Here is a 27,316-nt window from a genome sequence, read left to right as displayed (position 1 = left end):
GACTGCCAGCTGAAGGTGAGACACCAAATAGCTTCAGGGAGAGCCAATAGAAAAAGAACACTGTTGGGGCGCCTGGGTGGCGCAGTTGGTTAAGCGTCCGACTTCAGCCAGGTCATGATCTCGCGGTCCGTGAGTTCGAGCCCCACGTCAGGCTCTGGGCTGATGGCTCAGAGCCTGGAGCCTGTTTCCGATTCTGTGTCTCCCTCTCTCTCTGCCCCTCCCCCGTTCATGCTCTGTCTCTCTCTGTCCCAAAAATAAATAAACGTTGAAAAAAAAAAAAATTTAAAAAAAAAAAAAAAAAAAAAGAAAAAGAACACTGTTAATAGCCAGCAAGGCTGTCATTAAGCTGAAAAGTCCCAATATTTCTGGTGTTACCACACTCCATTGGCTATACATAGAATTGTGAAGTGGGTAATATTTATTTGAAAGGGCATATACTCCCCTCTTCAGCTTCATTCATTCTTTCATCAGTGAGAGCCTAGGGTTCATCACTGTGCTGAGTGTTGTGTGTACTCAGATGAATGAAAAAGCCCCCTGGATCTCCAGCTGTCTATTACTTCATCCAGGTCACACCTTAGCCTAACTGATATTTTGTGCTCAAGTCACTATCAACGATGTAGTCGCTACTGTGGTATCAGTTGTTAAGGTTAAGATGTTACCTTTCCCAGGAGCACGTTCCTTTTAAACAGGGACTCAAAAACCCTATAGCTTTTAAACTCCAAAGGAATGCTGCTTTAATGATGGATGGAATTTCAGATATCATAGGGAGGAGGATATTGTTGGGCAGGGGAATTCCTGGGACCCAACAAGTCACATCACGCAGGTGACTGGCTCCCACATCCTCTCCAAGACTCAAAAAGTAAAGTCATTCTCAAAAAGCAAAGGCAATTCCCCCTCCCCATCAAGGGGAGAAAAGATTGTAGTAGTAATAAACATTGAAATTCAACTTTGCCATGAGTTAAAAAAAAAAAAGTCAATACCACTGATTGAGAATTGAATAGATGATATAAACTAAGTAGAAGACAATTTCATGTAGTGAACAGTTTAATTCTAGAGCAAGCCTAAATTAAACCTATATTTAGTCATATTGTTCAAGAGGGCACAACTAAGAATAATGTGTGAAAGATAGAAGGAGGTACATTTTGGTGTAGTTTGAAAAAGTTAAGTTCCTGGAAACTTAAGCTGTCCAGCAATGAACTGAACAGCTCTTGTGAGATGAAATCTTGTCCCTGAAAGTGCTCAAGTTGTGAATGGATGGCCATCAGACAGAACTATAGGTGAAGGGGTTTGTGATGTACATGGAAGATTTATATTCTTTTATGTTTAGCCTCTGACTCTATTACTATCTGATAATTGGGAACCCAGGAAAGACACAAATAATACATACAAATGGGTAAGGAGCACATTATTACCCATGTTTGTAAGTGTTGGATAGATGCCAAATAAAGGAGAGCTCAGGGCAAACTGCTAGTCAAGACAGGCTTCTAATAGGATGTAATTTTTGCCCAAGATTTTAAAGTGAGAAAGAGACATGGTCAGGCAAAGAAGAAGAGATAGAATAAATCAAGAAGGGGGATGATTTCATCAGCATCATCTTACTACTACGATTTTTTTGAGAGTCTACTACAGAATAGGCACCATGCTAAGTGCTTTTTTTTATTTTACATGTGTTATTTCATTTAATCCTTACAACCATCCTGTAAAGTAGTACTGTCATATCCCCATCTTACCGATGGGGCGACTGAGCAGAGAAGACTGGAATACAGAGAGGTTAAATAAATTGTCCAAAATCACACAGCTAGAAAACGGAAGATCTGATATTCAAACACAAGTCCGCCTCCCTACAAAGCCCATGCCCTCAATCAATACTACATTCACTGCTTTTCATTAAACACATGTTCTCAGAGAGAGAACTATGAAGTGTGAAACGTGGCAGGGCAGGACAAATAGCCCTTAGTAAATATTTGTTGAGTGACTAAGTATACCATTGCTTTTTATTTATTTATTTTTTATTTTTTAATGTTTATTTATTTTTGAGAGAAAGAGAGAGCGTGAGTGGGGGAGAGGTAGAGAGAGAGGGAGATACAGAATCTGAAGCAGGCTCCAGGCTCTGAGTTGTCAGCACAGAGCCCGACACGGGGCTCGGACTCACAAACTGTGAGATCGTGACCTGGGCCGAAGTTGGACGCTTAACCAACTGAGCCACCCAGGTGCCCCAAACCCTTGCCTTTTAGATGAAAAAAAGAAACACACATTTTTATGTCTTCTTTTATTCCCATTTGGAAAACCCAATTGTCAGGCTGAGTTTGACCTCCTAAGAGCTTACTCGCTGCAGAACTTCCCTTGGTCCAGGGTTTGGCTATGTAAACAAGAACAAATAGCTCTCCAGGGCTTTATACCCTAGGGTTTAACCTCAGGTATCCTGTAGTAATACGCATCAGGTTAGAGCCCTAGTATTTCTCTTCAGGACTTCTTTAGGTTTTTGTTGAGTCAAAGGGCTGCAGTTTTCAGGGGAGAAAAGGATGTGTGTGTGTGTGTGTGTGTGTGTGTGAAACTGTCAGAGAAACTGCACATCTTCCTTTAGCCAACATGCAACTTACCCCTCTCTCCATCTGAGTTCTGTTCCAAAAATTCTGCACAAAGCCCTTTGGTAAATAATGGCCTTTTTGTATATCCTGGATTTTTGACAAGGCTATTTTTTTTTTTAAAGAGCATTTGCCTGTGTGTTTGGAATGGTACTAAATGTCTCAGAATAAACCACTGTGGCCTCCGACTGCAGCTAATTTTACCATGTATAAGTTGCTGAGCATTTCGATGCTAGTTATGTCCTGTATGAGACTAATAAAAATAGTGCAAAAATTATTTTGAAAAATGGTATTTAGTCTATGCAGATGTTTTTAGAGCTAAAATAATGTCAAACATCCTATTTGACTGATTATACACTCCTCCTCCTCCTCCTCCTCCACTGAATTGACTGCTTTGAGGAAAAGAACTCAATTTGCATTTCATTTAAAAGCTAAAAATATACACAAGCAAATGTAGATTGGATTTAATTCAATTCTGGAATGCGGGGCATTCAGGCATTTAATGATTGCAATTTTGACATCCTAAGGCCTTTACTAGGTTTCTGTCAGTTTTTACTAAAATCTTAATCTCCTCAATGCAGAGATAGGGAATTAGCATTAGTCATAACAAACAGATCATTTCCCAGGACATTTTATTTATTAAAATGGCCTAAAAGAATTTTGTTGTGTTTTCATTCTTTATAATGATTTCATATGTTCATGCAACATCCTCCAGATACTCAGGTAACACTCAACTCAAGCCCCAACTTGCACCTGATTTAAGACTTTAAAGCAGTTCCATTTGGAACTTTACTGCTGGTTAGTTTTACATTCAGGTCATTCAGCACTTATTACTTTCCACTGTATTACCCCTTCCTGCCCAGACATTAACAGGCCCCTCCTTCATCCTTGTAATCTACAATCGCACCTCTAGGACACTTCTGGTCTAAATTCTTCCATATTTTTATCTCTACCATATTCAGCTCTGCCCTTCTCAGCTCCTCCAACAGTGCCTGCTTTCTTGTGAGTAATTCTCTTACATTTTGTGTACACCACCAGCCTTCTATACCAATCAACCAAGTGCTCTACTTGTCTGAGATAACTTTATTCCAGAATTTAGTTTGAAACCTTTACACTAATGCCTCCCTGGTCTCCCATTCATGTCATCCTTAGTTGTTATCCCAAATGGAAGCTAATTTAGTTCATATTCACTTCTGTTCTCCCCACTCTATACTGCTCATTCTTCTTCCACTATTCTCCTCCCAGAAGTTTCCACTGTATCTTCAAGATTTCTGGTTACATGACACATGCATAACAGGTAAGATTTTCTTTCTCATTCCTCCTCACTGAGGGTTATACTAAGGTTTATGACATTTCTCTTAACCCATATTAACCCTGAAGATACCACTTCTTCAGCTACTTTCGGTAGAGGCAGCCCATCATTCTGTACCCCATATATTTCTGGGCTATAGGGGGTTCTTTCACTCCCACATGGTTTCCTGACCACTTTCCTCCCACTTTCACAAATAAAACCCCTGTTTCTTGGAGATTTGTGGTAGTCAAGAAACTCATGGCATTTGGTTTTACCATCCTCTCTTTCTTCCCTGCCTGTTTAGTCATGGACCAACATCCCAGTCATTCTCCCACATATATGAAGACTGTCATTTGAATCACAGTCATCCCCCCCACCCTATGTCCTTCCATCATCCAACACTCTCACCTCATTGTGATACAACTTCAGGGAACTTTGCCACCTTAGTCACCCAATTGCCATGGCCATACTCAAGACATTAGTGTCATCCTGATCTGCTCAACTTCTGAAATCCTTTTTCTTTTGTCCATGAAACTAAAGTTTATTTTCTATTTTTTAAATATATTTTATTGTCAAATTGGCTTCCATACAACAGCCGGTGCTCATCCCAACAAGTGCCCTCAATGCCCATCATCCACTTTCCCCTCTCCCCTACCCTCCATCAACCCTCAGTTTGTTCTCTGTACTTGAGTCTCTTATGGTTTGGGGCACCTGGGTGGCTCAGTCGGTTAAGTGTCTGACTTTGGCTCAGGTCATGATCCCACGGCTTGTGAGTTCAAGCCCCACGTCGGGCTCTGTGCTGATAGCTTGGAACCTGGAGCCTGCCTCTGATTCAGTCTCCCTATCTCTCTGCTCCTCCCCTGTTCACGCTATGTCTCTCTCTTTCAAAAATAAATAAACATTAAAAATTTTTTTTGAAAAGAGTCTCTTATGGTTTGCCTCTGTCCCTCTCTGTAACTTTTTGCCCCCTTTCCCTCCCCCATGGTTTTCTGTTAAGTTTCTCAAGATCCAAATATGAGTGAAAACATATGATATCTGTCTTTCTCTGACTGACTTATTTCACTTAACATAATACCCTCCAGTTCCATCCACGTTGCTGCAAATGGCAAGATTTCATTCTTTCTCATTGCCAAGTAGTGTTCCATTGTATATATAAACCAATGGCCAAATTATGGAAAGAGCCTAAGTGTCCATCAACTGATGAATGGATAAAGAAGATGTGGTTCAACTTCCTAAATCCTAACAGAAGTACCCCACTTTCTGTTGGCCTACCCTGTTGCTCTCCCTTTCAATATGCCCACTACTGATCTCTGACTTCTCTGCTAACATCTTCCATAATTTTAACATCCATGCTGATGACCCTCCTGGCACCCTGGCCTCATAATTTCTTAATCTCTTCAGCTCCAATAACCTTTACACTTCTATTACAGTGTCATATTCTGCCTTCTACTAGTTATATAAATATCAGTTCTCCCTACATTTTCCTCCTTGAGGGCAATTATCATATTTTTGTGCCATTTTTGTACAGTGCTTTGCATAGTATATGCTTACTAGAGAGGAGGTATCATGAACTAAATGAGATCACAGACTCCAGAGTCAGGATATTAGGGTTCAAATCCTGGTTTTGCAACCTATGAGATGTATGACCATGGGGAAGTTAGTTATGCCTCTGTTTCCTTATATATAAAATGAAGATACTAACACTATGTGTCTCATGGAGTTGTTGAGATGATTACACTTAGAAGAATGCTTGGCACAGGGCTAATAAAATACTATTAACAATTGCCTTCATAAAGGGCAAGGGAAAACATTTTAATAGGAATTAGGTACAATAGTGAAAGAAAACAGAGCTCCAATTATTAGGAATAATGATACTGAGAGACAGTCATTTAAAAGAGAAATTGAAAGCAAATGAATTATTAAGCAAATTTTCATTTCTATTTGTGCTTTCCACTGAGAAGAGGCCAATGTATTTATTGATTTTTGCCAGAGACTTGTTTATTTGACCACATGGTGTCACTATCATTGCATGGTGAAGTCATTAGAAGGTCACACTGAGACTATATATATTATTAAAAATTTGGATAAAAATATGCTATACATAAAAAATCCAAAAAGTCATAACTAACATTGTTATAATATTAAACTTTGGTGTGATCATGGAAGGTTCTGAGTGTAGATGGAATAGGTTGTTGCTTACATGACGTAATGAGGGAGAGTCTAACATACCATTTTATCAAATTTACTGTTGGATGGTTCTGTCAAAAGTCTTGTTATTATCACCAGCTGGAAATCAGATTTCTTTACTCAAGTCATTTCCAGGTGCAACAAGTAAAGTTCCCACCTGGATACTCTATCAAAGTAGTTCCTGCATATCTAACAATTCCCTAAATGAGTAGGACATAGGACTTGCGAGTTTAGATGGAAATGGATACAATTTACTTACATGAAGTCCTTGCTGCCTAGGGAAGGTAGGCTTGAGTAAAGGAAGAGGGGTAGCTTGGGTAAGAGGACTTAGAAACCAAGGATTGCTGAAAAGAGAGGGAAAGGGTACTTAAGAGGAACGAGCCTATTTGTACAATTCCACTCAGGCATTTCTCTGTCTGTATTCACACACAGACACACACGTGCATGTGTACATTCTTTCCTAATAGTTATCAGTAATTTAGGGGGAAATATGTGTCCACAACAAATCATAATATAATCAATAAACATTAAAAGTTTTGGAGGAAGAGGCCAAGAGTTAAGCAAAGACTATGTTAATGAACAAAAAAACACGTGTTTAGACTCTTACAAAATATTTATTGATTTTAAAATGGAGAAAAGGGAGATAAAATGTACATTAAAGAGCTCTGGGGTACCTGGGTGGCTCAGTCAGTTAAGCATCCAACTCTTGATTTTGGCTCAGGTCATGATGTCATTGTGAATTCGAGCCCTGAGATGAGCTCTGAACTGACATCATGGAGTCTTCTTGGGATTCTCTCTCTTCCTCTCTCTCTACCCCTCCCTCACTTGTGCTTTCTCTCTCTCAAAATAAATAAGCATTAAAAAAAGAGCTCATAGTGAATGTACTCATTTTGTTTTTTTTCTGGAAACCAGCATCCAGAGGTTCTGTATCTTTAATTACCTTATAAAAAGGTAAACTCTTATGTGGTTATATATGTATGTACTTCGATGGAGTCAGGGGAAGGAAGACAGAAAGAGAGAGATAGAGATCCTTGGGAATATATGAGACAGAGGTACTAAAATACTGTTAGTGTAAGCTAGGTTATATTCAGGCTTGTGATGTTTGCAGTTTCATGAATTCCAAGCACAGCTGAGGTATTTTCCAGACATAACATGTTATGTATTTGTTGGTACATGTCACGATCATACCAATTTTTATTTTTTAATTACTTAATTATTTTATTTTTGTTATATTTATTTATTTTTCACTTCAGTCTTGCCTTTTATTTTTTATTAATATAATTTATTGCCAAATTGGTTTCCATACAACACCCAGTGCTTTATGTTTATTTATTTTGAAAGAGAGAGATACAGAGTGCGAGCAGAGCAAATATATCTGATCTATATCTACATTGATCTACACATATATGTATAAATATACATATACATTTATATTCTAGCTTACCAATAAGAATAACAAGATTCAAAGGCCTTATTGAAGTCCTGAAACTTGATAAAGAGTATCTCCCAGAAACTTCTTTCAAACAACACACTTAATAGTGGAAGAGTGGGAACATTTTTTACTAAAGTCAGGATCAAGTCAAGGATGTGTACTATTATCCCTACTAGAGCCCTAGATAATGGAATAAGACCACTGGAAAGAATTAAGAGATATAATTAATATAAAAGATGAGGCAAAACTTTGTGGAGAAAATTATCATTTATCTTGAAAATTCAGGCGAATCAATGGTCAAACTATTAAAATTAATAGAAGTTCAACAAGGTGATCAGATGCAAGATCAATATCAATAGCTTCCTTGGGTATCAGCAATAATTATGTTCATCAAAGTAGAAGAGCAGAGTTGAAAACAACCCAAATGTTCATTAATAGGGGAGTGGTTAAATAGATTATGTGTGTGTATACACTACGAAATATTATGCAGTAGTTAAAAGAATTAATTAGATCTAAATGTAAACATATTGACATGGAAATAGCCCAATCCCTATGGCCGAGTAACAGAATCAAGCTGCAGAATAACTTCATTAATGTTAAAAATAAAACACAAGTTGGAGTGCCTGGGTGGCTCAGTCAGTTGAGCATCTGACTGAAGGTCATGATCTCATGGTTCATGGGTTTGAGCCCCGCGTTGGGCTCTGTGCTGAGAGCTCAGAGACTGGAGCCTGCTTTGGATTCTGTGTCTCCCTCTCTCTGTGCTCTTCCCCCATTAACTCTCTGTCTCTCTCTCTCAAAAATAAATAAACATTAAAAAAAATAAAAAAAAACCACAAGTTGCCTATATATTCTATACTTTATATGTAAAAATAAATAGAAAAAGCTTGCAAGGTTACCTACTGGATGAATAACAATGGCTATTTCTTAGGAGAGGACTGAGATTGGGGGTGGAAGTCAATGGGGACTTTAATCTCTAGTGGTGTATGTATGTATGTATGTATTTACAGATCAAGCAGGGGAGAGGGTCAGAGGGAGAGAGAGAGAATCCCAAGCAGCGTTCACTCTTGTGTGGAGCCCGATGCAGGGCTTAGTCCACGACCCTGGTATCACAGCCTGAGCCGAAATCAAGAGTCAGACACTCAGCCAACTGAGCCATCCAGGCAACCCTCAATTGTTTTTTTTTTCTATTTTTTTGAAGTTCATTTATTTATTTTAAGAGAGAGAGTGAACACAAGCAGGGGAGGGGAGAGAGAGACACAGAATCCCGAACAGGCTCCGCACTGCCAGCACGGAGCCACACACGGAGCTTGAACTCACTAACCTTGAGATCATAACATGAGCGAAAATCAGGAGTCGTATGCTTAACTGACTGAGCTACCCAGGTGCCACACTAGTGTTTTGTTTTTTAAAGGAGAAAGTATTACTTGTATAGGTAAAAATGAAAACAGTTTTAAAATGCAACAGCTTGCTGAATTCATCTAATAAATGTCATTTAAATTTGCCCATCTTTTCTTTCTTTCTTTTTTTTTTTGAATGTTCATAGCAGCTTTATTCAGAATAGCCAAAAAACTGGAAACCACCCAGATGTCCTTCAACGGGACAAGGAGTATATCAAGGAATACAATGCAGTAATCAAAAGGAATGAACTACTGACACACGCAACAACCTGGATGTATCTCTGGAGTATTATGCTGAGTGAAAAAAGCCAATCCCAAATGGTTACATACTGTATGATCTCACACACCATTCTTGAAATGACAAAATCTTAGATTAGTGGTTGCCAGGGATTAGGGATGGAGGCCAAGGGGGTGGGTGTGGTTCTAACAGGGTGCCCGGAGAGAGATCCTCGTGGTGATGGGGTAGCTCTATTTAGGCTGAAGTGGCGGTTACACAAATCTACTTGTGACAAAGAACTATACACCCACATTGTGCCAGTGTCAGCTTCTGGGATTTGATACTGTATTATAACTATGTAAGAAGTAACCATTAAGGAAAACTGGGTGAAGGGTACCTCTAGCTTTGCAACTTCCTGTGAATCTGTAATGGTTTCAAAATAAAAAGTTAGTTAGGAAAAAAGTAAGCAATAATTCTAAATGCAACTTGGTATCCTGGATTGGATCCTGCAACAGAAAAAGGACATTATTGGAAAAACTGATGTAATCCAAGTAAAGTCTGTAATTTAATTAACAGTTTTGTACCAATGTTAATTTTTGTTTTAGTTCTGATAGGTGTACCAAGGTTATGTAAGATGCTAACATTAAGGGAAAGGGTATATAGAACTCTTCTGGGAATCTAAAATTATTTCAGGGGTGCCTGGCTGGCTCAGTCAATAGAAGATGCTAAATTTGCCCATCTTTTCTTATGTAAAAGGGAATTGCTTTCTAATTGCTTAAACTTTGATTCATTCAACAACTAGTGAAGACCATGAGCTATTCTTAGTACAATTGATACAATGACAAGCATGACAGACATGGTTTCTGCCTTCCTGGAACTTACAGTCAAGTGGGAGAGGCAGATAATAAACAAATAACAAAACAATTACACATTATAAGACATTTAAAAAGAAATGAGCAGTGGGGTTTGATGGAAAATAATATGGTTGAGGGAGAGCTCCCAGAATAAGAGACATTTAGATCACATATTACTCCACAAAGCAAACCTCAACAAATTCAAGAAGACTGAAGTCCTACCATGCATCTTTTCTGATCACAATGCTATGAGACTAAAAGTCAACCACAAGAAAAAATCTGGAAAGACCACAAACACATGGGGGTTAAGTAACAAGCTACTAAATAATGAATGGGTCAATCAGGAAATCAAAGAAATAAAAAAGCACATCGAACAAATGAAAATGAAAACACAATGGTCCAAAACCTCTGGGATGCAGCAAAAGTCATTCCAGGAGGAAAGTTTATAGCTATACAGGCCTACCTCAAGAAGCTAGAAAAATGTCAAATAAACAACCTAACCTTATACCTAAAGGAGCCAGAAAAAGAATAAACAAAACCTAAAACCAGCAGAAGGAAGGAAATAATAAAGATAAGAGCAGGAATAAATGATACAGAAAGTAAAAAAAAAAAAAAAAAAAGAACAGATCAATGAAACCAGGGGCTGGTTCTTTGAAAAAAATCAATAAAATTGATAACCTCTAGCCAGACTTATGAAAAAAAGGAGAGAAAGGGCTCACATAAATAAAATTACAAATGAGAGAGGAGAAGTAACAAACACGACAGAAATAAAAAAAATCAAAAGAGAATATTATGAAAAACTATGTGCCAACAAATTGGACAATTCCTAGGAATATATAAACTACCAAAACTGAAATAGAAAGAAATAGAAAATTTGAATAGAATGATCATCGGCAAAGAAATTGAATCAGTAATAAAAAAAACTCCCAGAAAACAAAAGTACAGGACGAGATGGTTTCACAGGTAAATTCTACCAAACATTTAAAGAAAAATTAATACCTATTCTTCTAATACTATTCCAAAAAAAAAGAAAAAGAAAAAGAAGGAAAACTTCCAAATTCATTCTATAAGGCTGGCATTACCCTGATACCAAAACCAGATAAAGACACCACTAGAAAAGAGAACTACAGGCCAATATCCCTGATAATACAGATGCAAAAATTCTCAACAAAATACCAGTAAGCTGAATTCAACAATACACTAAAAAAAATTATTCACCACGATCAAGTGGGGTTTGTCCGGGGATACAAGAGTGGTTCAATGTTTGCAAATCAATTGATGTGATACCACATCAATAAGAGAAAGGATAAGAACCATATGATAATTTCAATAGACACAGAAAAAGCATTTGACAAAGTACAACCTCTATTCATGATAAAAACCCTCCACAAAGTAGGTTTAGGGGGGATATTCCTCAACATAATAAAGGCCACTTATGAAAAATCCACAGCTAACATCATCCTTAATGGGGAAAAAAACCTGAGAGCTTTTCCCCTAAGGTCAGAAACAAGACAAAGATGTCTACTCTCAGCACTTTTATTCAACATATTACTGGAAGTCCTAGCCACAGCATCAGACAACAAAAATAAATAAAAGGCATCCAAATTGTTAAGGAAGAAATAAAACATTTATAGTATTTTCAGATGACATGATACTATATACAGAATACCTGAAAGTCTCCATCAAGAAATTGCTAGAACTGATATACAAATTCAGTAAAGTAGCAGGATCAACAAAGATAAATCTGTTGCATTTTAAAAATATAATTTATTGTCAAATTGGCTTCCATACAACACCCAGTGCTCATCCCAAAGTGCCCTCATCAATGCCCATCACCCACTTTCCCCTCTCCCCAACCCCCAACAACTCTGTTCTCTGTATTTCAGAGTCTCTTATGGTTTGCCTCCCTCCCTGCCTGGTTGTAACTTTTCCCCCCTTCTCCTCCCCCATGGTCTTCTGTTAAGTTCCTCAAGATCCACATATGAGTGAAAACATATGGTATCTGTCTTTCTCTGACTGACCTATTTCACTTAGCATAATACCCTCCAGTTCCATCCACGTTGCTGCAAATGGCAAGATTTCATTCCTTCTCGTTGCCAAGCAGTATTTCCATTGTATATATAAACCACATCTTCTTTATCCATTCATCAGTTGATGGATATTTAGACTCTTTCCATAATTTGGCTATTGTTGAGAGTGCTGCTATAAACATTGGGGTGTATGTGCCCCTATGTGTCAGCACTCTTGTATCCTTTGGGTAATTCCTAGGAGTGCTATTGCTGGGTCATAGGGTAGTTCTATTTTTAATTTTTTGAGGAACCTCCACCCTGTTTTCCAGAGAGGCTACACCAGTTTGCATTCCCACCAACAGTGCAAGAGGGTTCCCGTTTCTCCACATCCTCGCCAGCATCTATATTCTCCTGATTGGTTCATTTTGGCCACTCTGACTGGCATGAGGTGGTATCTCAGTGTGGCTTTGATTTGTATTTCTCTGATAAGGAGTGACGTTGAACATCTTTTCATGTGTCTCTTGGCCATCTGGGTGTCTTCTTTGGAAAAGTGTCTATTTATGTCTTCTGCCCATTTCTTCACTGGATTATTTGTTTTTCAGGTGTGGAGTTTGGTGAGCTCTTTATAGATTTTGGATACTAGCCCTTTGTCCGATATGTCATTTGCAAATATCTTTTCCCATTCCATTGGTTGCCTTTTAGTTTTGTTGGTTGTTTCCTTTGGTGTGCAGAAGCTTTTTATCTTCATAAGGTCCCAGTAGTTCATTTTTGCTTTTAATTCCCTTGCCTTTGTGGGTGTGTCAAGTAAGAAATTGCTACGGCTGAGGTCAGAGAGGTCTTTTCCTGCTTTCTCCTCTAGGGTTTTGATGGTTTCCTGCCTCACATTCAGGTCCTTTATCCATTTTGAGTTTATTTTTGTGAATGGTGTGAGAAAGTGGTCTAGTTTCATTCTTCTGCATGTTGCTGTCCAGTTCTTCCAGCACCATTTGTTAAAGAGACTGTCTTTTTTCCATTGGATACTCCCTGCTTTGTCAAAGATTAGTTGGTCATACATTTGTGGGTCCAATTCTGGGGTCTCTATTCTATTCCATTGGTCTATATGTCTGTTTTTGTACCAATACCATACTGTCTTAATGATTACAGCTTTGTAGTAGAGGCTAAAGTCTGGCACTGTGATGTCTCCTGCTTTGGTTTTCTTCTTCAATATTACTTTGGCTATTCGGGGTCTTTTGTGGCTCCATACAAATTTTAGAATTGTTTGTTCTACCTTTGAGAAGAATGCCAGTGCAATTTTGATTGGGATTGCATTGAATGTGTAGATAGCTTTGGGTAGTATTGACATTTTAACAATATTTATTCTTCCAATTCATGAGCATGGAATGTTTTTCCATTTCTTTGTGTCTTCTTCAGTTTATTTCATAAGCTTTCTATATTTTTCGGCATATAGATCTTTTACATCCTTGGTTAGGTTTATTCCTAGGTATTTTATGGTTCTTGGTATAATTGTAAATGGGATATATTCCTTGATTTCTCTTTCTGTTGCTTCATTATTGGTGTATAAAAATGCAACCAATTTCTGTACATCGATTTTGTACCTTGAGACTTTGCTGATTTCATGTATCAGTTCCAGCAGACTTTTGGTGGAGTCTTTAGGTTTTCCATGTAGAGTATCACGCCGTCTGTGAAAAGCGAAAGTTTGAATTCTTTGCCAATTTTGATGCCTTGGATTTCCTTTTGTTGTCTGATTGCTGATGCTAGAACTTCCAACACTATGTTAAACAACAGCGGTGAGAGTGTACATCCCTGTCGTGTTCCTGATCTCAGGGTGAAAGCTCTCAGTTTTTCCCCATTGAGTATGATATTAGCTGTGGGCTTTTCATAAATGGCTTTTATGATGTTTAAATATGTTCCTTCTATCCTGACTTTCTCGAAGGTTTTTATTAAGGAAGGATGCTGAATTTTGTCAAATGCTTTTTCTGCAACGATTGACAATACCATATGGTTCTTATCCTTTCTTTTATTAATGTGATGTATCACACTGATTGATTTGAGAATATTGAACCAGCCCTGGAGCCCAGAAATGAATCCCACTTGATCATGGTGAATAATTCTTTTTATTTGCTGTTGAATTCGATTTGCTAGTATCTTATGGAGAATTTTTGCAACCATATTCATCAAGGATATTGGCCTTTAGTTCTCCTTTTTTGTTAGGTCTCTGTCTGGTTTGGGAATCAAACGAATGTTGGCTTCATAGAATGAATCTAAAGTTTTCCTTCCGTTTCTATTTTTTTGGAACAGCTTGAGAAGGATAGGTATTAACTCTGCTTTAAATGTCTGGCAGAATTCCCCTGGGAAGCCATCTGGACCAGGACTCTTATTTGTTAGGAGATTTTTGATGATTGATTCAATTTTTTCACTAGTTATGGGTCTGTTCAAATTTTCTATTTTTTCTTGTTTGAGTTTTGGTAGTTTGCGTTGTTTAGGAATTTTCCCATTTCTTCCAGGTTGTCCAATTTGTTGGCATATAATTTTTCATAGTATTCCCTGATAATTGCTTGTATTTTTGCGGGGTTGGTTGTAATTAATCCATTTTTATTCATGATTTTATCTATTTGGGTCCTCTCTCTTTTCTTTTTGAGAAGACTGGCTAGAGGTTTATTAATTTTGTTTATTTTTTTAAAAAAAACCAACACGTAGTTTCATTGATCTCTTTTACTGTTTTCTTGGATACTATATTTTTTATTTCTGCTCTGATCCTTATTATTTCTCTTCTTCTGCTGGGTTTGGGGTGTCTTTGCTGTTCTGATTCTAGTTCCTTTAGGTGTGCTGTTAGATTTTGTAATTGGGATTGTTATTGTTTCTTGAGATAGGCCTGTATTGCAATGTATTTTCCTCTTAGGACTGCCTTTGCTGCACCCCAATGGGTTTGGATTGTTGTATTTTCATTTTCACTTGTTTACATATATTTTTAAATTTATTCTCTAATTGCCTGGTTGACCCATTCATTCTTTAGTAGGGTGTTCCTTAGCCTCCATGTTTTTGGATATTTTCCAGACTTTTTCTTGTGGCTGATTTCAAGTTTCATAACATTGTGATCTGAAACTGTGTATGCTATGATCTCATTTATTTTATATTTATTGAGGGCTGTTTTTTGACCCAGTATGTTACCTATCTTGGAGAATGTTCCATGTGCACTCAAGAAGAAAGTATATTCTGTTGCTTTAGGATTTAGAGTTCTAAATATATCTGTCAAGTCCATTTGGTCCAGTGTATCATTCAGGGCCATTGTATCTTTACTGATTTTCTGTCTAGATGATCTGTCCATTGTTGTAAGTGGTATTAAAGTCCCCTGCAGTGATCACATTCTTATCAATAAGATTTCTTATGTTTGTGATTGTTTTATGTATTTGTGTGCTTCTGAATTTGGTGCATAGATGTTTATAATTGTTAGCTCTTCCTGATGGGTAGACCCTGTAATTATGATATAATGCCCTTTTTCATCTCTTGTTCCAGCCTTTAATTTAAAGTCTAGTTTGTCTGATATAAGTATGGCTACTTCAGCTTTCTTTTGACTTTCAGTGGCATGATAGATAGTACTCTGTCCCCTCACTTTCATTCTGAAGGTGTCTTTAGGTCTAAAATGGGTCTCTTGTAGACAGCAAATGGATAGGTGTTATTTTTTATCCATTCTGATACCCTATGTCTTTTGATTGGAGCATTTAGTCCATTTACATTCAATGTTATTATTGAAAGATATGGTTTTAGCATCATTTTGTTATCTGTAGGTTTCATGCTTATAGTGATGTCTTTGGTACTTTGTGATCCTTGCAACATTTCACTCACAGAATCCCCCTTAGGATCTCTTGTAGGGCTGGTTTAGTGGTGATGAATTCCTTCAGTTTTTGTTTGGGAAAACCTTTATCTCTCCTATTCTGAATGACAGACTTGCTGGATAAAGGATTCTTGGCTGCATGTTTTTCCTGTTTATCACATTAATGATTTCCTGCCATTCCTTTCTGGCCTTCCAAGTTTCAGTAGATAGGTCTGCTACTACCCTTACGTGTCTACCTTTGTATGTTAAGGCCTGTTTATCCCTAGCTGCTTTCAGAATTCTCTATTTAGCCTTGTATTTTGCCAGTTTCATTGTATGTCATGCAGAAGATTGATTCAAGTTATGTCTGAAGGGAGTTCTTTGTGCCTCTTGGATTTCAATGTCTGTTTCCTTCCCCAGATTTGGTAAGTTCTCAGCTATGATTTGTTCAAGTACACCTTCAGCCCCCTTCTCTCTCTCTTCTTCTTCTTCTGGAATCCCTATGGTATGGATTTTGTTCCATTTGATTGTATCACTTGGTTCTCTAATTCTCCCCTCATGATCCTGGGTTTTTTTTTTTATCTCTTTTTCTCAGCTTCCTCTTTTTCCATAATTTTATCTTCTTATTCACCTATTCTCTCCTCTGCCTCTTCAATCCGTACTGTGGCCACCTCTATTTTATTTTGCACCTAATTTATAGGATTTTTAAATTCATCATGACTATTTTTTAGTTCCTTGATCTCTGCAGCAATAGATTCTCTGCTGTCTTGTATGCTTTTTTCTTTTTTTTTTTTTTTTTTTTAATTTTTTTTTTCCAACGTTTATTTATTTTTGGGACAGAGAGAGACAGAGCATGAACGGGGGAGGGTCAGAGAGAGAGGGAGACACAGAATCGGAAACAGGCTCCAGGCTCTGAGCCATCAGCCCAGAGCCTGATGCGGGGCTCGAACTCCCGGACCGCGAGATCGTGACCTGGCTGAAGTCGGACGCTTAACCGACTGCGCCACCCAGGCGCCCCTGTATGCTTTTTTCAAGCTCAGCGATTAATCTTATGACTATTATTCTAAAATCTTGTTCAGTTATGTTGCTCATATCTGTTTTGATCAATTCTTTAGCTGTCACTAATTCCTGGAATTTCTTTTGAGGAGAATTCTTCCATTTTGTCATTTTGGCTAGTTTTCTGTCCCTTATGAGTTTTAAAAGCTTGTTATGTGCTGTGCACCTGCAAGCACTGCTATATTAAAGGGGGTCATACACTGTCCAGGGCCTGGACCTTCAGGAGGTGTTTTCTGGAGAGTGTTATTGCTGTCTGGTGTTGTGACTTTGGTTATTTTATTTCCCTACTTGTAGTGATGTTTTGGACCCTCTACCGGGTGTGCTTTGATTTGTTCCTTGAAGTAGCCCTGGAAAGGAAAACAAACAGACAAACAAACAGAAAACAAAAACACACAAACACACAAATAAAACAAACAAACAAAAACAATCCAAAAGCAAAAAACCAGAACCACCAGCTACAAGTAAAGAACAAGTTGGATGCAGTGCTGATGTAAGAGCACATATAAGAGAGAAATGACAGGGGCGGTGAAAAAGAAAAAGTAAACACTGACCAGGCAGAGAGACCAAATGGCTTAATCCAGATAGAAAGAGAAAGGAAAATAAAGAAGCAGGCAGGGAAAAAGAAACCAAGATAAAGTTACCCAGACAGAGAGATTATATGGCTTGATTATTCCAGAGAGAGAGAGAGAGAGAAAGGAAAATAAAGAAGGAGGTGTAGAACATGTATGAAGAGAATGGATTAAATATGTCTGCTTAAACAAACCAACAACCAGAGTAACCAGACTAGAGGAGGGAAGAGATAAGAAGGAGAAAAGGGAGTAACAATATATCTAAATAACAAGAATTGTCTGAGAATTAATCCAGCCAATGCAGCAGTGCACAAACCCTCTTATTGACATGGCCCATGGTTTCTCATGGTGCACATTCTCCCTTTGCTGCAGCAAATAATAAACCCAACTTTTTCAACTACAGGTCTGTTCCCAGTGGTTTTTGGTTGGAAGTCATTGACATCAGTGAGTGAAGAGGCACAGCATTGTGGAAAAGCTACTAAGGCCTAGCATGGAAAAATGGGACTGAAGGAATGGAGGTAGGTGAAACAGGGCAAGAATGAAAGGGTTCTAAAGCCTTGAGCGGGCTAGGGTGTGGTTTTCTGAAAAGGTGGTTTTTAGTGGTGATAAAAGATGAGGTGATGGAGATGAAGCCATGAGCTTTTGTAGGAGGAAGAGGAGTTGTAGTGTGCTTAAACAAAACAGAACACTAATGAAATGTTAGCAAATACTAACAAAATTTTGGCTTATGTTATAAAATAATGACTCAATCTTTAATGGTCTAGAAGTTGATCATAGAGTTTTTGTATACACACTTGCTTCCCTGTTTGTCAACTGCATCATCTAATAATTTCTACATAAAGGGAAATTTCTGGGAGGGAAGAACTCCAGTAACACACTAGTTGACAGGTCTTATAACTTCAAAACACTAAACTTACAATTTTAATTCTTTAGGGTTGAGATCATTCAATGTTAAAGATCAATATTTATTAAATAAAATAAAGGCCCTGCAACAGTGCCTGACATATAGTAAATGGCAATAATTATAAACTATTACAACTATTATCATTATGCTATCTTTTTCAATGTGCTTATTTTAAAAGAGGGACAACGCAGTAGATTCAAAATACGTTTTTGATCATGTATCAAATGTAGCTTCTTTGTTTTTAATACTCTGCTCAGGGTCATGCATTCAAATGACTGCAGGCATGCCTTTTGGTGAGATTTACTGTAAGTGACCTCTGGTAAATCTTTTAAAATCAATGGTTGGGCACCTACATTCCACTAGATGTTGGTGCCTACTGCATGTTGCAAAGCAATTTTTGAAAAGAGGACTACTATTCAGTTTGGTACTATTTATGCTTTAAAGATAGCAGGGGGTGAAAAGAATGTGATTGTCCATGTAAAAGGAAACCTAGAGTACTCAGAATCTAAGTTGAAACATAAGGGAAATAGGTTCTTTAGAACAGGTTTAGTTTCTAACTTTCATGAGAAGGCTGTCTCTCTTTATTTCTACAAAAATAAAAGTCACTTGTGAAAATAATAAGAACATGCAGGGAAGGCTTATGAAGTACTCTGAGCTTCAAAATAAAACAATTGGCAAGGAAGAAGTAAAACTTTTACTCTTCACAGACAACATGATACTTTACATGGAAAACCTGAAAGACTCCACCAAAAACCTGCTAAAATTGATCCATGAATTCAGCAAAGTCGCAGGGTATAAAATCAACATACAGATATTGGTTGCATTTCTATACACCAATAATGAAGCAGCAGAAAGAGAAATCATGGAATCAATCCCATTTACCATTGCACCAAAAACCATAAACCTAACCAAAGAGTTAAAAGATCTTTACGCTGAAAACTATAGAAAGCTTATAAAAGAAATTGAAGAAGACACAAAGAAATAGAAAAACATTCCATGCTCATGGATTGGAGGAACAAATATTGTTAAAATGTTGCTACTACCCAAAGAAATCTACACATTCAATGCAATCCCTATCAGAATAACACAAGCATTCTTCACAGAGCTAGAAAAAACAATTCTAAAATTTATATGGAACCAGAAAAGACCATGAATAGCCAAAATAATCTTTAAAAAGAAAACCAAAGCTGGAGGCATCACAATTATGGGCTTTAGGCTGTATTAAAAAGCTATAATCATCAAGACAGTATGGTACTGGCACAAAAACAGATACATAGATCAAAGGATCAGAATAGAGAACCCAGAAATGGATCCACAAGCATATGGCCAACTAATCTTTGCCAAAGCAGGAAAGAATATCCAATGGAAAAAAAGACACTTTCTTCAGCAAATGGTGTTGGGAAAACTGTACAGTGACATGCAGAAGAATGAACCTTGACCACTTTCTTACACCACACACAGAAATAAATTCAAAATGGATGAAGGACCTAAATGTAAGACAGGAAGCCATCAAAATCCTAGAGGAGAAAACTGGCAACAACCTGCAACCTGGGTCGCAGCAACTTCTTACTAGATATGTCTTCATAGGCAAGGGAAATAACAAAAATGAACTATTGGGACCTCATCAAGATAAAAAGCTTCTGCACAGCTAAGGAACAATCAAAACTAAACAAACTAAACTAAACTAAAACAAACAAACAAAACTAAAAGTCAACTGACAGAATGGGAGAAGATATTTGCAAATGATATCAGAAAAAGGGTTAGTATCCAAAATCTGTAAATAACTTATCAAACTCAACACCCAAAAAACAAATAATCTAGTGAAGAAATAGGCAGAAGACATGAACAGACACTTTTCCAAAGACATCCAGATGGCTAACAGACACATGCAAAGATGCTCAACGTCACTCATCATCAGGGAAATACAAATCAAAATCACAATGAAATACCACATCATACCTGTCAGAATGACAAAAATTAACAACTCAGGAAACAACAGATGTTGGCAAGAATGAGGAGAAAGGGGAACACTTTTGGACTACTGGTGGGAATGCAAACTGGTGCAGCCACTCTGGAAAAGAGTATGGAGGTTCCTCAAAAAATTAAAAATAGAGCCACCCTATGATCCAGCAATTGCACTAGTAGGTATTTATCCAAAGGATACAAAAATGCTGATTTGAAGAGGGGCACATGGAGCCCAATGTTTATAGCAGCACTATCAACAATAGCCAAATTATGGGAAGAGCCTAAATGTTCATCAACTGATGAATGGATACAGAAGATGTCATGTATATATATATATATATACATACATACATACATACACACACAATGGAACATTACTTGGTGATCAAAAAGAATGAAATCCTGCCATTTGCAGCAACATGGATGGAACTAGAATGTACTATGGTAAGCGAAATAAGTCAGAGAAAGACAGATATTATATGATTTCACTCATATGTGGAATTTAAGAAATACAACAGATAAACATAGGGGAAGGGAAGGAAAAATGAGATAAAAACAGAGAGGGAGGCAAACCATAAAAAACTCTTAAATAGAGAGAAAAAACTGAGGGTTGCTGGAAAGGTGTTGGGTGGGGGGATGGACTAAATGAGCGATGGGCATTAAGGAGGGCACTCATTGGGATGAGCACTGAGTGTTGTATGTAAGTGATGAATCACTAAATTCTACCCCTGGAACCATTGTTACACTATATGTTAACTAACTTGGATTTAAATAAAATTAAAAACAATCCCCCCACACACCAAAACCAAGCAACCAAACAAAAAAGATTAAATAAAGGAAAATGGAACTGAAGATACTGAAAGAGATTCAACGGACCCAGAGGAAAAGAAAGAAATCAAGAGTAGGAATGGGGAAGAGGGGACAAATGGAAGTTAGGAGGAGAAGGGAGGAGAGTAGAAAAATAAGGGAGACCAGAAATAAATGCACACTAAAAAAAAAAAAAAAAGGCATGAATGCCTGAGTTCTGGGAATGTCCAGGATATATACTGGGAATGTCCAGTAGTGAGGGGAGTTTTCTACATTTACCATAATTTTGTACTGTTGAAAGACCATGTTACCTGCTTTTTTGATACCCAGAGAAAAAAAGCTACTTGTTGTTCCAGTATTACTACTAAACTGCCATGCCGCAAATTTGATTTTCTTTTACAATTCTAAAATACGTTTACTTTGCATTAATTTTCTCAGAGGCCAGACTGAGTGGTGATAACCAATTATTCTGATATTGTGTTCTTTCAGCTCTTACCCTGTTTGAAATTAAATTATTATCAGTTTTTTTCTTTTCAGCCATCTGGGGTTAAAAACACCTCTACCCATCCATGGTATAGAAAACTTGGGTCAGAAGTCTACTTCTTTACTAGTTTAAAACTATTTATTTAGAAACTGGCACTGTTTTACAAAACAAAAACAGTGATTCTTGGAAGTAAATTCCAATACAAATTTAATAAATTAGATGATTATATTTACTCAAGAAGTCATAAGTAAATACTTCTAAGGGAAATCTTTACTTTTAATGTAAATTCCAGTGTGATCCTATTTCTACCGTGCTTTTTCCAATGTATAATTTTTTTTAGAGAGTAGTTTTATATGTATTAGTCCCACAGATTCACATCTCACATGCATATAGCAGATAGTTGAATTCTCATTTCTGTAAACATTTTGCATACTTACAATATGCTATTGTTTACTCATAATAATGAATTAGTTTTGTAGCTACCACATAACTTGAATACATACAATCCTTTCTGTATGAGAAAATGAATCAAACTGAAAAGTGCAAATTAAAAATGAAATTAAAATATTTATGATTCCTTTAGGTATGGTACATTTTCTTAAAAAGGCAGTTATATAATAAACAGTGAGAAAACTAATACAGCTAAGAAAATCATGAAAAAAAATAGGGCTCACTTCATGAACTTCTTTTGTCCTTGGAATAAATTAATTACAAATATTAAGTAATAAAGAAATTCCAAGTAGTGCTTGGCAAAAAAAAAAATTAAGTAAAATTGTTTTACAACATCATTACCAGATCCTAGAGTAGTTCTAGATGGAAATACCATTTTAAGATAAACAAAGACATAAACCCTCTTTGGGTCTTGGTCATTACTTACCAAAATTTGCCATCTGTATTGTCTGGTTGCCAGTGTCTGGAACATTGTAAATCACAACAGCATCTGCATTTCTTCTGCCTGCTGCTTGAATTTTTTCTGAAAATGTACAATTACCTCTTTCTATCAGCGCAATCCAGGGACTGTTAGTATTAGTAAACTCAGTGTTGTAGTCACAGGCTTGGTAGTTATTGTTCTTAGGGATGCTCACCACCCCCATAGCAGTAGCCACTGGCGAAGCTAATCCATAAACACCACATTCACACGTCTCTATCGAAGTGTAGTTGCTGGTTTCGTTGTAGTAAGTCACAGTCACATAGGCATTCATTGAAAAAGACACTGTGATTCTAAATAAAAAGGTACAAATTATAAGCAGCCAAAAACAACTGGACTTATTCTCCTGGTTCATTGCTTGTTCATTTGAGCATAAAATTTAAGATGTCTGCTGATATTTCCAGCTATCAGTCAACATTTGTCCACTCACGTCCCTGCTAAGCAGAAGTTTGAAATTTCAGTTGCAAGCTGGTAACTGATCTCCCCTCTAGCAACATAAGCTCTGAATACATCAGCTCTATTTCACTTTAGTTATCTACATTCTCCCTTGTCTGCCCCTCCTCCAACTGTACACACGTAACTTTTAACGAGGACTACCTTCGCAATAAATAACACCATAAACTTTATTCTACATGTCAACTTATCAGGATTGGATGACTTCCTGCACTGAGATTTTTTTTCTTAATGTTTCAGCTAATGCAGTTTAATAAACATGGAGTGGATTGGAATGAGGAACTGGACTCTTGGGAACCCCACGTGACCAGGCTGAAAGTCACCTCTCTCAGAATATCTAAAACACAAAACTGGTTTTCCAAGCCCTGCTGAAATATGTTATCAACCAGTTCTGCCAGAAATAAGTGAAGATCCGTAAGTTTAACTGCTATAGTAGCAGTAGAATTGATTTCAAAGCCCTTTACCCTCTTATTTCTTTGTGGAATTTTTCTTAACAGGCTCCCCAAGGAATATCTTCTGCCACTTAGTTCATTGAAAAGTAAACATATGTCAGTGGCTAGGGACCCTTTCAAGTACAATGCCTTGCCTGTAGTAGGCACTCAAATATTTGTTGATTGCCTGATACTTGAGTTGCCACATTCCATTAATTTTTATGTCCCATGTGTTATACTGTAACAAAAGATCAGTCAAGGTTTCATTTTTAACACTAAGTATTTTAAATTCTAGTTCTTTCAGATGTATAAACAGATTTATTTATGCCATTATTTCCTTTATTGTAAGCTCTGCTTTTAATCAGGAGGGCACTGATAAATATTGCTATGGGTCAATTGGTTGAGGCAAGTAGCTGGGGTAGGGAGATTCCAATATGTGCTAAGGGCTGGTGAAGAAGTAGATAAATGGACAAGACAGAGATATCAGGAGTCTGGGCCAAGAGTCAGCAAACAAGACAAACAGGCATCAGGCTGTCAGAGAAGCAGAAGGACACTGGGTCAAAAGGAAGGCAGGCATGATGGTAGTCTGAAGTCCAAGGAAAGTAGTCTGGAATCAGACCACTAGAGTCAAGGGAACAGGACAACATAAAATAGGAAAATAGGAGACGTTTTTTTTAAATTGTTTTATTTTTGAGAGAGACAGGCAGTGTGAATGGGGGAGGGAGGAAATGGGAGAGAGAGAGAGAGAGAAAGAGAGAGAGAGAGAGAGAGAGAGAGACAAAATCTCAGGCAGACTCCACACCGTCAGCACAGAGCCCAATGAGGGGGCTCGAACTCACAAAACTGTGGGATCATGACCTGAGCCAAAACCAAGAGTCAGCTGTAACCTACTGAGCCACGCAGGCACCCTGGAGACATTATTGAATGAGATAATCAATGAAGCTATTTCTTCCCCTACTTCTTATCTGTCTTTAGGCATCTGACATAATAGTGTTGGAGTTGTCCCTGTGGGTGGTAACCAAAAGTGAACACTATTCAGAGGAGGGGAGGAGTTCAGGAAATCTGTAGTAGAACCTGATGAATAAAATCCCAACAGATGCACAATACAAATATAAACCTTTCTATCATATTACAGCTGTTTATTACTCATCTGCGTATCCTCCTCCCCCATATCTAGTATTATAAGCACCTTACACATAGTAATCAGTTAATAATTATTCATGGAATTGAACTGAAAAGTTTAAAGGTCTAGGTGTATTAGCTTGTGATCTACTTAAGAATAAACTCAAATAGTTCATTATTTTGCGATTAGCACTATGATTTTGATGGTCAAATTCATAATAAAGCCTGTACTCACTGGACAAAGAAAACTATCAAATTGAAAACAGAAGTGTTATCATTACCAAAAACCATTAGCTTTCTGATTGCTGGTAGACATTTATGGTAAATGCAACATCAGCATTCAACATGCAAATAATTAGTCAAGTCCCAGAAGTTTGATTTCACTTTTCCTACCAGTTATTGAATTGTTTCCAAAGGAAAAACTTCCCATGAAATAGTTTAAAAACAGATTAGTGAGAAGTGAGCTAAATCCATTAGAAATTTTGTTGGTCTTAACATACTAGTTACAGGTCTTCACATTATAGTTTTTGCTGAAGTCAAGTCATTAAAGGCCTTAAAAATGACAACTTCCCCATAACACCATGTGGCAGTGCTGGTGTATTAAAGATAATTTTACTAAACTATTTAAAATCACTCTCTGGAGTGCCTGGGTGGCTCAACTGGTTAAGCATCTGACACTTTATTTCAGCTCAGGTCATGATCTCATGGTGAGACTGAACCCTGCGTCGGGCTCTGTGCTGGCAGCACAAGACTGCTTGGGATTCTCTCTCCCTTTCTCTCTGCATCAAAATCAATATGTAAACTTAAAAAAAATAAAAAAATAAAAATTCTCTGAAGGTTGAAGTGCATGACTTTATATGGTAAAAGTATATATAAAGTGCATGACTTTATATGGTAACCAGCATTATATTCCTTGTATATAAGTGCATTTGTTTCCTTTTATGCCTTTAAGAGAGTTGCAACTGACAATCTTAGATTGATGTAATTTTTCTGTTAACTCTTTTTTACTTAAGTTTATTTTTGAGAGGAGGGGAGGGGCAGAGAGAGAGGGAGACAGAGGATCTGAAGCAGGCTCTGTGCTGACAGCTGCGAGCCTGATGGAGGGCTCGAATTCAGGAACCATGAGATCATGACCTGAGCCAAAGTCGGACACTTAACTGACTGAACCACCCAGGCTCCCCTCTGTTAACTCTTAAGGTAATTTGCTGGGGCGTGAGTGGTCTAGTGCTTATTCAGTGATTTTAAAGTTTAGTTTATGGAACACCTACATTATACCCACTTGGAATTTTATTAAAAACGAAGGTTCCTGGGTCCTACTCCAAGTCATACTGAATCAGAATCTGAGGGAAATATCTAGGAATCCACATTTTAAATAAGCTCTCTAGGTAATTCTTAAGCACTTTACAATTGAAAAACTTTAGATCATACAACCTGGACATGATGAAAATCATATAGAACCTAGTTGTGGTTTTGACAGACTCTCTGACATCTTTTTTTTTTCTTTTTAAAGTAGGCTTGAATGTGGGGCTTGAACTCATGACCCTGAGATCAACACCTGAGCTGAGATCAAGAATCAGATGCTTAACCGACTGAGCCACCCAGGCGCCCCATTTTATTTCAACCTCATTGTGCTTCAACTTCCAATCTATACTTGTCTTATCTACATATTGTACATTTACTCATTGTACAATCTATATTTCTATGTTTATCTGTATTTTAGGTGATATTCCGAACATTTTTGAAGTATATTACAAATCAAAAGTTTGCACAAGTGTTGGCTCTGCAACATCTAAGTATTATATCCACAGGAAAAGAAAAACCTCTCTGGGGCTTTTTGTTCGTTTACACAATAAAGGAGGTTGGATTTGAATTTATTTATCCTTAAGGCCTTTCCTAGATCTGACATGCCAGAACTCTATGAAAATAAAAGTTGTTTAAAAACTATCAATTTTTAAGTTTTCTTTCCTCTCAACACAATTCACGATGACACTGCATTGGGAGTAGCTGAATCTTGTAGTACCTAAACTGGAGGTCAAGGTATTGGGTAAAGCTTGAGCTCTTATAAAACTGACAAGTGCTTTACACAGTACTGTATAGGGGCGCTTGGGTGGCTCGGTTGCGCATCCAACTTTGGCTCATGATCTTGTGGTTTGTGAGTTCGAGCCCTGCATCGGGCTCTGCACCAACAGCGTGGAGCCTGCTTTGGATTCTCTCTCTCCCTTTCTCTCTGCCCCTCCCCTGCTCACGCTCTCAAAAATAAATACACATTAAAAAATTTTAAACAGTAATATATATCAGTGTTTATCAAAATTGTCTGCACATTAGAATCACCTGGGGAGCTATTAACTGCTTTGATGATCAGGCTACACCCCAATCAGAAACTTGGGGGTGACACGTAGGCATAGTAATTTTTAAAACTTGCCAGGTAATACCATTAGGAAGCCGAGTTTGAGAACCACTGCTCTACATTACTGTTCAAACATTTAATATTATTGGACTTTTTCAATTATTTGCATCTTAACTACCTTAATAAATATTATGTATCTTAGCAAAGGTACATTATCAATATTAATAAAGGCATAGAGAGGGGAATTATTCACCTCTTAGGCAAAGAAAATTTCAAATTTCTCCATATGATTGAACAACCGTTATGGCAAACCCAACGTTTTAAAGATGAGGAATCACAGAACTGTGTCTCTAATAGAATACAGGTAACCCTTGATTACCTGTTGCACACTTCAAAATCTGTACTCGGTGATTCTAACTTGGTGTATGTTTCAAATGAATAAAAATTAATTTTAATATTAGCCCAGA

The 27,316-nt window shown here is 37.4% G+C and overlaps 1 protein-coding gene across 1 annotated transcript in view; it reads right to left on the bottom strand.

Annotated features, from left to right (window-relative positions):
- The window catches only part of RNF128 (ring finger protein 128), a 121,434-nt gene extending 98,324 nt beyond the window's left edge, over window positions 1–23,110 (bottom strand). The window contains exon 1 of the mRNA XM_043569832.1: window positions 22,446–23,110. Coding sequence (XP_043425767.1) covers window positions 22,446–22,851 — 406 coding nt within the window. The 5' untranslated portion in view covers window positions 22,852–23,110. The remainder of the gene's footprint in view (window positions 1–22,445) is intronic.
- Window positions 23,111–27,316: the final 4,206 nt, after the last annotated feature.

The sequence above is a fragment of the Prionailurus bengalensis genome, chromosome X (assembly GCF_016509475.1).
Source record: "Prionailurus bengalensis isolate Pbe53 chromosome X, Fcat_Pben_1.1_paternal_pri, whole genome shotgun sequence".
NCBI classification, from domain to species: domain Eukaryota; kingdom Metazoa; phylum Chordata; class Mammalia; order Carnivora; family Felidae; genus Prionailurus; species Prionailurus bengalensis.
Note: the sequence above shows the minus strand (reverse complement) of the source record. Positions and strands in the feature narration are given on the sequence as shown.